This window comes from Myxocyprinus asiaticus, chromosome 6, assembly GCF_019703515.2.
Source record: "Myxocyprinus asiaticus isolate MX2 ecotype Aquarium Trade chromosome 6, UBuf_Myxa_2, whole genome shotgun sequence".
NCBI lineage: Eukaryota > Metazoa > Chordata > Actinopteri > Cypriniformes > Catostomidae > Myxocyprinus > Myxocyprinus asiaticus.
Window position 1 is genome coordinate 27,471,738 of NC_059349.1, and position 13,356 is coordinate 27,485,093.

At 35.8% G+C, this 13,356-nt stretch overlaps 1 protein-coding gene across 8 annotated transcripts in view; it reads left to right on the forward strand.

Moving 5' to 3' along the window:
* The first annotated feature begins 9,477 nt into the window (after window positions 1-9,477).
* The window catches only part of LOC127442281 (TRAF2 and NCK-interacting protein kinase-like), a 215,890-nt gene continuing 212,011 nt past the window's right edge, over window positions 9,478-13,356 (forward strand). For all 8 annotated transcript variants that reach the window (XM_051700171.1, XM_051700175.1, XM_051700173.1 and 5 more), the window contains exon 1: window positions 9,478-9,811. In XM_051700171.1, coding sequence (XP_051556131.1) covers window positions 9,755-9,811 — 57 coding nt within the window. In that variant the 5' untranslated portion in view covers window positions 9,478-9,754. The remainder of the gene's footprint in view (window positions 9,812-13,356) is intronic.

Genomic DNA, 13,356 nt, shown 5'->3' on the forward strand with positions numbered 1-13,356 from the left:
TAACATTTAAACTTTTATTATAAAGCTTGCAATATTCAGATATTTCATCAAAGGAGGACCCCATATGTATCCACAGAGGTCTGGGCTAAGCCCCAAATATCCACTGACTTTAGAACCACCCCGATTATTTACTCACCTTCATGTTGTTCTTTTTCCAAACCCGTATGGCCTCAGTCACCATTCACTTTCATTGTATGAAAAAAAAAGATGCAATGAAAGTGTATGTTGAATGAAGCTGTGATTTCCTAACATTCTGCCTAACATTTCCTTTGTGTTCCATGGTAGGAAGAAAGTCATACATGATTGGAACAACAAGAGGGTAAGTAAATTATGACATTTTTGGGTTAACTATCCCATGGGTTAACAGATGGAGAAGAATGATCAACCTGATATTGGGCTTACTGTTCCATTTCACACCATATTATTATTTTGGCCTTCCCATAAGAGTATAATACTGTTACCAGCTAATACATACTGTAGGTAGTTTTAAAAGCTGTCAAACTGGAACCCTTTCTGAATTTTAAACACTTCAACACATCCAGGCAAGCCATTCCTGATACTCTTTGTGATGTTAGTCCTCATCACAAGTTGTCTCATGTCTGGAGGAATGTGTCATTCTAACCTAAATCGGTTGTCCCTCAGTTGAGGGTGTGAAACACAAAAACAACCTACAGTATAACTATGCATATTACAGTGATTTTACAGAATTTACAGAATATTTGAGTAATACATTATTATCATCCTGTAATAGTGTGCCAAATGGCTCTTTGAATTGCTCTCTTATTTTAATTTGTTTGTTTGTTTACTATTACGTTTTTTCTCCAGTTTTGGTAATACTTTCAACATATTTGATGCCACTTCTTGTTAATAATTAATGTAAAAATAAAATGTAAATATAACATATGTAAAGGATGTCTGTTCAAAGACAAAAACAACCCATATAGCACACGTACATCACCCAGATGTCTGTTTGTGGTATGTGTTTACATCTGGAAGATGAATTTTTACGTTGTTTGCTCATCTGCCATTCAGTATAAGACGTATGTCAATAAGTGTGTCTTGGATGTCAATAAGACATTCAGCAGATTTCTTTGAGACATTTATGATTTAGAATGTTTGTAAATCTGATCTTTTTAAGATGTTTAGCAGATGTTAATTAGATTGTAATGCTTTCCAGATAAAAAGATCTAAAACAGACATCTCGAAGATGCACGTGCTATTTGGGAACCATTCCGTTGTTTCTAGAGTCTGCAATAGCAAGGTGTACAGTGAAATAGGAGTTATATGTTTGACAGTTCTCACCCAAAACCAACTGGATTGCTTTGGAAGACATTGATCAAACTACTGGAGTCTTATGGATTACCTTTTTATGCTTTTAGGAACTTTTGGAGTTTTTGGTCACCATTCACACATGCATTGTATGGACCAACAGAGCTGAGAAATTCTTTTAAAAATCTTCATTTGTGTTCAGCAGAAGAAAGTAAGTCACACATTGTAAAACATTTCCTGTAGAAATTACAGTAACTTACTGGCAGCAGTTCACCAGTAATTTACTGTAATTGGATTACAGTAATTTTACTGTAAAAGCATTTATAATACCATCCATTTTATTGTAGAATGTAGTTACAGCAATATACTGTTACAGAGTAGAACTTACAGTATTTTACTGTTTTCATGTGCCAGTATTGTAATGTAATACAATGAATAGATACTGTTACACTGTAAAATGTACAGTAATTGGCAGGTCACTTTTTCCAGTTTGTTTACTGGAATACAATATATACATATTATAGAACTGCAATACTTTAACAATACCAGTGAATAAAATGTGACTTCAATAACTTTAATGTGCAATGGATCTTCAAAATGAAGTCAAATCATCAGTTATTTCAATGTATCGTAATTAACTACATTCCCACTCCTTTCAGTTTCAATTAGAGCTTTAAATTACTGTAACACTTCTGCATGTCCATACTAATAATGAACCTCATTCACAGGTATGCAAGCATTTTCATTCTTGCAATACATTTAAACTTTGTGCAAAATAATTTTTAACACTCCTGAATAAATGCAGTCATTGACTTAAAAAACTTTCATACATAAACTCTCCTGAGCACAACATACTCTCTTGCGGTAGATGTGACCAAATTTGTATATCACCTCTACCAATATAAAAAGCTTTTTAATAGATTTAAATATTATGACATATGACAAGATGTGCTTACCTTTGACTTTGCTTTCAATTGCCAGCATTCATTTATTTACTGGACAGAACTGAATCCCCTGAAAAATAGTTTTAATCTTGCTAAAGCATTCAAAAGTGTTGTCCTTTGTTATGTGTAAATGTGGGAGCTTTTCTCATAATGGTTAGTTCACCCAAAAATACAAATTCTGCCATCATTTACTCAACTAACATCATTCCATCACCATTGCACTTTTTTTTCTTCATAAAGTGCACGCATAGTGACCATGATCGGTGAAGTTCAGGAAAGGACAAAACAAAAAGCATTTTAAATTTTGTCCAAATGACTCTATATTGCAAGTGAATTGAATCCATATGATCCCAAATCTATTTTTAGTGAAAAAAAAAAATCAGATAGTGCACCAAAGAAGTACAGATCACATTAGCCGTTAGTAATGTAAAATTAAAACGTAAAATTAACATTTTAAAGGATCTTACCAAGAGTGCAAATCTCTGCATCTGCTGTATTGATGTGACCTAAAACACACATGCTCACACACATGCACACACACGCACGTTGTTGCAGCTATCCTTATGAGGACTCTCCACAGACATAATGATTTTTATACTTTACGAACTAACCCTAACCCCTAACCCTACCCCTAAACCTAACTCTCACAAAAAAACTTTCTGCATTTTTACATTTTCAATAAAACATCGTTTAGTATGTTTTTTTTTTTAAGCAATTTGAATTATGGGGACACTAGAAATGTCCTCATAAACCACATTTATATCATAATACCCTTGTAATTACCAGTTTGTAAGCTAAAAAATGTTCCTCGTAAACCAACCAAACCCGCCCACACACACACACACACACACAGAGACAATTAGTTTGTAGTAGACAGATTTTCTAACTGTTATATCAACTGTAATTTATATCATGAATTATGTCACTTTTTTTCAAATGAAAAGTACTTACATCTGCGAAAAGGAACAGTAAACTATCCTTTTCTTTCAAGCAGATCATCAAATGATATCTGGAAAAGCAGTGAAAAGATCGGGCCTCTGCACAGATAGATTTCTAGAAGAACATTTATGATTTCTTCTGTGATAAAAGGATGACCTCAATAAAAAATTATTATTTTTACAGTTACTATTTGGACATTCAAATTCATGTTCTTCAGACACCATCTACAAGCAGTGTTGTTCTCTCTCTCTCTCTCTCTCTCGAACATATATGATTTTAATAGTTATGCAAATGTCAGGTTTTTGTTTACTGTCTGAATACCGGTGCACATTCAGATATTAATTCTGTCACATATGTACCCAAACACAGCTCATAAAATTTGACCACATCTACAATAATACATTTGTATTTTGAAAACCATTTCCATTATCGCATACTTTGGAAAAACAATAATGGCTGCATTCTAAAGTTTTGGGCAGCTGACTTGCTGCCTAATCAGTTAATGGCTTAACCGACAGCGTGTTTTAAATCAAAGGGACTCTCAAGGAAAATGGTCTCAGAATAGCTTGAAAAGCACCTTATTTTCATCTTACCTTTGCATACAGCATCAGAAGGCTGGCAGCATTTTGAGATTTTTTTTTTTTTTAACGCAGCCGTTGTGAATGTACATGGGGATTCAGATATAGCCTAGTACATGAAAACCTGAAGTTTTCCAAGTTGTGCCCCTTTGCAAAAATATTAAGCATATACTGCATGGTCTCCAGAAAGAGACAACAGTACTCGCAGACATGCATTTTGAATCATTTTGTTAGCTCTAAGCCCAGCAAACACATACAGTAATACACATAGGCTATCAAATATTACGATTACATGGTGATTCAAAGTCAAATCTCCACTACCTAACTATCTAGTAACTAATCTTACGGTGAAGTTTACATGAGTTGAAAAACATGTAATACTACAAACCCATTAAAAATAAAAAATAGGCGCGAATTGCCTCAACAACACTCACCTTTTTGAGCGGTTCCGAAAGTGGTTCACAAGAACCAGCATGGTGTCCTTGCTGTTAATTTCACACAAGTACTGGTTGACAGAAATTTTTAATTTCCGAATGTTAAAGTTTATTGAGATGAAGTTTATGTCGAAAAATCGGTCTGCTCTCTGGTGGCCACACAGTGAAGCCTGAGGCAAATGGGAAGACTAATGCATTGTGAGAACTCCTAAAACATTAAATAATCGATTACTTAAAGATTTTTTAAAGAACTATAAATAAAGGTGAGCAAAAATGATTACATTAGAGAATTAAATATCAGAAATATATCAGCAAATATTTTCTCTCTGAGAATTTTCATTTTGGGTGAACTATCCCTTTAATTGCCATGTGTTTTCTGATCTTGTGCACTCAGTAGCGTTTTGTTTATTTTTTGCTGGCCTATAATGCTTGTCTTCGACTTATACTGATACTTATACTTTTGTTGTTACATTCCTTTTTATATATTTTCGAGGAGGCTCAGCCTCCCTTGCCTCCTCTGATGGACCGCAACTGACAGTGAGAGGTTCAACCAGATATTCTTGGGAGGACTCAAACCACTGTTAGGATGTGCCATCTTTTCTTCCCACTAGTGCAACATCATGGCCATACCATGAGCTCAATGCCATTTACCATTTTGACCATTCTTATAAATAATTGATTGTATCCCTTACAGCACCACACAGTGGACAATAGAGTAAAAAATAAATACGAAAATAGACTTGACACAGACATTACATTGATTATCCCCTAGCAGAGATACAATCTTCCCACAGCACTGCTAATATATGTTTTTAAATAGCAACTTTTCAGCTCATTTTATCTCAACTGAACAGACTCTTCATGGACAGGGATCGGTCCCTATAGAGTCCAGCCTAAACCAGCAGGATTTTTCACTGCCATTAGTGGACAGAGAGGGCAGCTCAAGAGTGTAGCAGATTCAAAGGCTTTACTGCCCACTGTAGATAGTATCACCTATAGATGTGTCCCCGATGGCCCAGTGCCAAGAGCTTAGTGCTGCATACTGACATACACAGCCTGACTGCAGTATGTCATTGCAGAGAGGAATTTGTGTGAGAAAACAAGACTCTCTAATGGTTTTAGACATGTAGCATGAGAGCGTGACTTGAAACAAGCATCACACAATGTGTGAAACAAAAGAAACGGAGCGGTTGCAAATCTGTTCATGATATTTAATTTTATAATCCAGGTCTACCAAGAAAAGAGACTGACTTTGAATTGTAAATTGTTTGAGGGGTGTACAGGGACAAATCCTGGTCACTAAAACATAGAGCTCATGCTAGTTAAAGCTGAAGTATTTAATTTCTGCAACACTAGTGGCAACGAAAGTAAAAAAATTAAACAATGTTTTCAAAACAGCTTTCTGAATACGCCCCCCCCCTCTGCTGTTGATCAAACAGTCAGATAGTCCCACCCTCCAACTCACGCCATTGGTTGTGTAACTTGTTGGGGCGAGTCTAAGCGGGTTGCTCAAAACAAACACAAGAATTTTCATAGAGTCACAGAGACACAGTGTTTACAGTTTTAGAGATAATTAATCTTTAAATGGCTTACTTATAGCTGTCTCTGCATATTACGCTGGCAAAGAAGAAGAAAGCTGAAGTATGTAATTGCACAAATAATCACAAATAATTGCTGTTTTACATCAGAATCTAGAAAACTCCCTCCACTGGTCTTCCATTGGTTGTTCAAACAGAAGATTCCGCCCCAAACTCATAATACTGGTTGAGCCAATGTTGCAATTTCAGGCTGGGCGGCTGGTCAGACAATCAGAATTTACACAGCAATTACACAAATTACACATATCAGCTTTAAAAATGAAAACTATGTGAGAAACTATATTAACTAGCTCTTCTTGGGACATAAGAGTAAGTGCCCCTGAGCATTGAGTTTAGCTGATGTGTTAAGGGCTAGTTCACTTAAAAAGAAAATTCTGTCATGATTTATTCACCCTCATGTTGTTACAAACCCATATACTGTATTTAGCATAATGTCCAAATTGATATTTCAGTGAAAGTGGATGGGGACTGGGGGCTGTCAAGCTCCAAATAATGACAAAAAAGCAGCAAAGTATGATAAAACAATAACTATACGACTTTTATGCTATATATTCCAAGTCTTCTGAAGTCGTATGTACCATAGCAAAATCTAAGTCATTATTCACTGAAAATCTTGCCTTGAAAATCGAGGTTGACATCTGTGGTTAAAAAAAAGATCATTGGAACAACAAGAGTGTAAGTCAATGATGACAGAATGTTCATTTTCGGGTGAACTATCCCTTTAAAGTGATGCTCGAACATCTCACTCCCCTTAGACTGTGTTCCTTTAAACTCTCTCTGCTCAATGGACTCTTTCTTCACAGACTGAAACAAACCACCGTTCTCTGTCATCAGTGCACATATTGTATGTTGGTTTTATTATGTATCGCATGCTGAAGGATTATTACGCACATTTAGATCTTAAGCTCTTTCAATCCATCCTGTGGTGTTAAAAGGCTTTCTTGTTTTCTGCAGAATTACCAAATGCTCCTTCTTTTCACGTTTGATTCCTCTATTGCAAAGTCCTGGTTCCATTGTGTTAAGGAGAGGACAAACAGGTCTACTGATTACAGTGTAACTGGAAACTTAGCTGCTACTGAAGAAGCACCTCTGGGGTACAAGTTAACAGATACTTTGCTAAAAATGTAACAATCACTTAGACACAGATATGATGCGTTATTTAGTAATAGCCTGGAATATTCTAACCTTGCTACTTCCTTGAAAGCCCATTCAGATAATTGTTGTTATTTGGCACGCTTTACCACAAGCATGTTTGTGTAAGTCATCAGTCTTGTACAGCATGCAAATCTGCACTCTTATGTTGCCTACAGAGTGCAACCACCAGAGGGCGACTGCCAGGAATCTCAACAACCGATGTTGCTCTCAATTGGCAGAAAACAATCTCATGCAGTCTCTTTCACAAGCACTTTACACACAGCTGTTAATGCACTTTCTCTTTAAAAACAACAACAACAACAACAACAACAACAAAACTGTTTTACTGGCTCATACTTGTGTTAGTTTCTGAGTAATCCTGAAACTTTGTAATGTGGCACTTCTCATGCTACCATCTCCCTAGGATGAATCACTTTTTTTGTGGCATTCCGCACTTGTAAGTCACTTTGGAAGAAGCATCTGCTAAATTACTTAAATGTTCTCCTTGGTGCACTGAGTTCAGAACTGGAGACACCAAAAAGAGATGAGTGCAAAGATAATTGAATATTGCTGTCAAATTAATGATAATACTAGTATCAAATATCAGAAACCATACCAATGATCTACTTGCATCAAAAGACAGAGAGAGACTCTCATATGGCTTGTGCTTTACTGACATTTAAAGTAAATGCTGACCTCTAACCTTGAAACTCCCACTTGAAAAAGTCTTGCATGCAAAGCAATATAGAGGGCTAATGGACACACTTGCATCGTACAGTTGCTGAGGAGCTGTTTTGAATAAGCAATAATTAGAGAAATCCATGGAATTCTAAAACAGATGTATTGTAAATACTGAAACTTTGAATTCAAGGTTTGCATCTTGTTAAATAAACCAATAAACTAAATGTGGACCAGACTGCTCTATACAATATTTCTGATTTTTTCAGATATTACTGATAAGATATTTTACATCCTTAGTAAAATTTTTAAAAAATGTTAAGTCTTTAAACACCCAACAACTCAACATGTAATAGTAATGTAGTATTAACCTGTAAGCAAATCATTTGTTTTCAAGCTATTATTATTGATGTTAAGCAATATCTCATAAGGCCAATGAACAGGCTGCAACATAGCCTTTCCAGAATGGCTAGATCCCCAGTCTCATAATTTGAACATTTTAATTTGTTTGATTAGTAGTCAAAATAACTTATCTGAGTGACAGGTTCTCTCTTCTAATTTTAACACAAAATTGTCTGTGATGCATCTCGTAAAAGGCATGTTATTTTAGAATCTCTTTAGAAAGGAAGATACAACATAGAAAAGAAAACAATGTAAGAATACCATTGGGTTTTTGAAGAAGGTAGACAATTAAAAAAAGGTGTGAGTTCATATGAAGTGAATTATACATTTAAATAGGTCAAGTTTCCTTGGAAACAATGGATTTCAGCTGAATTACTGGGAAGGCTGTGCCAGCCTTCTTACGGCTGAAGTAGCTCTATTGGCAATACATTTTAAATGAATTTTAAATAGATTTTATATAGATTTTCAAATACTGTGCATTTATTGCCTATTTATCTTTTTAAATGTCCCTTGCACTGTCTGTATATTACTTACATTTTATTTATGTATGTATATGTTTAGATAACTTTACAGTATATGTGTACAAAAAAGTATATAGAAATAAAACAATAGATTACAATGTGTGAAACTGACAAATATTCAATATTAGTTGTGTAATATTTTAATGGCAGACATGCACTTATTAATTTTGAAAACCTTTTAACACATTTTACTATATGTAAGACATGTACTGTACACTGTATATCCCACAAAACACCGGACCAAACACATCTACTGTATATAGGGGAAAGTTTTCATAAAGTACAATATCATAAAATACTCTTCTACATGATCAAAATTATAAAGGAAAGTTTTGTTCAAATTTTTAAAGCTCTTTTTAAAAAAAATTTGTGTGAGAAAACAGAGGTTATGCAATGTCATTTCAAATGTAGGTTTGAAACTCTGCCAAGTTGATCTGTTTATCAAAGAGTGTGTTGTTCAAAATATCTTTTAAGAGTTCACAAGAAACAGCATATAGTCTTAGACAACAACAACAAAACAGCTCCATAAATTACAAAAGAGAGCTGTGACAGCTGTGGATTTCTCAGAAAGACATATAGGAAGACATTCCAATTCTTTCCAATTCCAATATTCTTTGTGTGTGTTTTTATATATATATATAAATATATATATATATATATATATATATATATATATATATATATATATATATATATATATATATATATATATATATATATATAAAACTAACTATTGGTAAGTATTGGATTGATTTAGAGCTTACAACTAATACAAAATAAAATAAAATGACAGGCAGGAATAAGACGAGAGCGTTAAAAGCCTCGGGGCAACATCGTTTATGTGGATTTGCACGTTATTCTTGCAGCAGTGTTGCTAGCCGAGGAACCAGTGAATGGGCGGCGCTAGTGAGACATGCCCGCCCATCTATTTTGAACCCCTCCCACACATCTGATTGACGCTACTCTCAAGACTAGCAACATTGAGATTTCAGCGACAGTGTAGGGACTTAAAAACATGCTGCTGTGCTCATAGCACACGATGCTTCTGTTTGCTAAGGCTATGTCTGATTGAGGACCCGCAAAAGCTTGTGTTGCATCGGTGGAATCCACAGTTAAAAGAAGGATTGTGAAATAAGAGCGTCTTAAAGGACGTGATTTGCACGAGCTATAGAGGAAATCAGCAAACGACTGTCTGAGGTCTATTCAATTAAATTTCTTTATTTCTCCTTATAATTCGGGGTTTCTTTAACGCGAAACATGGCGAGTGATTCTCCGGCTCGGAGTCTGGATGAAATAGACCTCTCCGCGTTGAGGGTAAGTTATGTGTCCTTTTATTGAAGATGCTTAATAGTGACTATTGGTGTTGTGCACCTGCCAAAACAACAGCGCGACCGCAACATTCAATACAATTATAGAAACAATGTCTGTTTTCACCGTTAAGTCATATTTCTGAGCCGGAGCGTTTTCTTTCGGGTCAGCCGATAGGAGCCGTAGGCAAAGCATTTTTCAAATGTTTTGTGAAACTTACTACATATTGCAAAAAAAAAAAAAAAAAAAAAAAGCCAATGAATTGATCAGGTTAATGAGGAAAAAATGTATAAAATCCTGATGTCGCAGTCTAATGAAGAACATAAAGGGATTCCTTTAAATATCAATACACATTTGTGGGTAAAGTCAAGGGAGACACAAAAACCTCCACGTTCAGTGCTAAAATGGCACATTTAACACAAAAGAATATGTTAGAGAGGGAATGTAATACTAAACATATATATATATATATATATATATATATTTAAACAAAAGTAGAAATCCAATGCACTTATGTGTCAAATATGTTTGGCGTGACACTTGTGCAATAAGTTACATTAGTTTCATTTATTTAACATTTGACTTTTAGGCCCACAGCAGTGTGTAACATTATAAATAAGCTTCATTCTTTTAAACAAACCTATTAAAATGGTCCTCGGTTGAAATTAAACATTATAAATACCACAACTTGTACTGGGGACTTACAAGGCGCCAAATTGTAGGAATGACCTATACATTACTTAAGTCTCTGATTATTGTTTATTATAAGGACTTTTCTGTAGCCTGTGTTATCTTTATTCTATTTTATTCAATGGAAACAAACTTGTATTGTGCAGCGCTGCAGGATCCATTTCGAACCATATGCATGGCTTGATAAATGTTCAAATCCCTCTAATGCTACCAAATTACTCGCAGCATGTTTGCCTGCGACTTATGAGTGGATAAACTGGGTTACTTCCCAACAAGGCTCTGTTTTTTTTTAAATACATCCATTCTCTGCTTATAAAAACTGTGTCAGTCTGTCTAATTAGTGTGTGAGCACGTGTGTATGTTGCTATAGCTCAACTTGTAAAGTGTAGTGCTAGCAGTGCCAAGGTCATAGGTTTGATTCCTACAGTAATTCCACCTTGAATGCACTGTAAGTTGCCTGGGATACAACATAAATGAAAATGTAAATTTGTTTACATTTGTTGGTTTTGGGCACTTTTTTAGCTGTTCATGCTGCAAAACTAGATTGGCCAGGCTGGGAGACCAAATAGACCAACTGTTTCTTTCAGCAGGAATATGACCCAAAATCAGGGTGTCCGACTGAATGGAGAGTTTGAGGATCTTCATTTTCCCATATAGCGTAATGGCGAGGCACAGTTTCACCGCGACCATAAACCAATTACCCTGTGTGCTGTAGGATCTAATGGGCTAAAGGAATGTACGTGAAGTGCTCTCCTCTTGCTGCTCGCGAGGCTAAGTAGCACATGGGATGAAAAGATTGCTGCAGATGGCCCTTTGAGTGCTTTTGATTTGACCATCCATTGTGTCTGGTGCATTAGTCAGCTTCATTCTCCCCTTCTCACACATGAATCTGTTTGTTTATGCATGCTTCAACACCACAGATCACATTGCTGCTCCAGATGTCCCTGATATTTTGAGTAGGATTTGGGCAAATGTTAATATATGTTTTATTACCGGCCCTACACTGCCCTTCTCTGAGCCAGGGTGATGTATCGCTTTTGGCTATTTTTTATACCCTTCTATGGAAGGAGTGAAATTTAAAGGCTACTCGCGTCAGTTCCCGACTGTTACTTTCTGTTAGCTGGGGCAAAAAATGGCGGAGGCCTGCACTGGTTTCTCACAGAGACATGCTTTTCTTAAAGGCATCAAATCTGTGTGACAGAGGGGGCGAAATCACCGCGTCCTCATTGACCATGCTCTCTCTCACTCGTGTTCCTCTGCCAAGGCCGATTATGTGGCTTAATGTCATGGTGTATTCCACTCATGCAGATTCTGAGCTTTCATTTGATAAAATGTCTGATAGGGCTTGAGGCCAATGCAGAATTTTTTTTTTTTTAAACATGGCTGATGCTTAGTCTGGATATGCAGGTTATTTTTGTGCTTGTGACATAACAGACACTGAGGTGCTGGCACAACCTTAATTTTGCTTTCTGGAAAAAATGCTTCCCATATCTTTTGTTTTTGACGTAAAGACTCTACAAATTTAGGCCAAAATTCCTCTGTCACTGGCAGAAGCTGGCCAAATTAGGCAAATGCCAATGTGGACAAAATTACGCAAGGTAGAACAAAATTCTGCTCGAGTACTTTAAATACGGGGGTCACTTGCAGCAAGGAAAACATGGTTTGTGCCGACACACTGTTTGGTGCTGTGAATTATTAGCATAAAGGAATATTTCAGGTTCAATACAACTTAAGGTCAATCGACAGCATTTGTGGCATAATACTGATTACCACACAAAATCTCTTTTGACTTGCCCCTCCTTTTCTTTAAAAAAAGCAAAAATCTGGGTTCCAGTGAGACACTTGGAAGTGAATGGTGCCAATCCGTAAACATTAAAATACTCACTATTTCAAAAGTTAAGCCACAAGACATAAACAATATGTGTGGTAACATGATTTTAGTGTAATAAAAACGCTTACTAACCTTTTCTGTGTAAAGTTAAAGCCAATTATTTTACTTTGTTGCCATGACGATATGTCAACAAACCCTAAAACCCTGAAATTGCTGTAAAAATGCAATTTAACTAATTTTACAGCTCAAATAATACAGGAGTTTTAACTGAAGAATTATTGTAAGTGCATTTATGAAATTATAAGCTTCACTTTTCTGCCTTTAAACTCTCCAAAAATTGGCCCCTTTTACTTTCATTGTGCTTTTTTCTTTTTTTTCTTTTTTTATATAAAAGAAAAGGAGGGGCAAGTTAAAATAAATTTTTGTGGTAATCAACATTATGCAACAAATGCTGATGATTGAGCTTAACTTGTATTGAACCTGGAATATTCCTTTAATAAATAAAATACTAATAATATTAATAATAATATATTTAAATAAACGTTTGTACAATAAACAATTTTGGTACAGTGTTGGGTCACCATTTTAAGTCCAATGTAAAAACCGGTTCTGGATTATTAACTGTCATCCATGCACTTGAGTATCAATCTGCTTTTATCTTATTGTTTTCCCATTCATTTGAAAATAGTCAAGCTAGTGTGCATTCTCTCGCATGTTGTGTTTGAGTGAGACAGAAGAGAAATAGGTCACTCAGAAGCAGAGCGCCGTAGTGCAGTAGTTGGGAAACATTTGAGTGCGGCACATGCTCAATACAGTAGCAGAGGTCTGTGTCCCATATATGTGAGCCTTGTTTGGCATTACCTGGTCTGCCTCACCTAGTCCGGAGGGACGTTGTTTGAAAATGAGCTTCTGTACTCTTTCTACAAACCTTGAAATGAGATCCATGCCCTTTCTGTTTGTTGTCTGGGCATTTTTAGTTCCAAACAGAAGTAGTGAGGACCTTGGTTTGTACTGGGGTCATGTTGAGCAC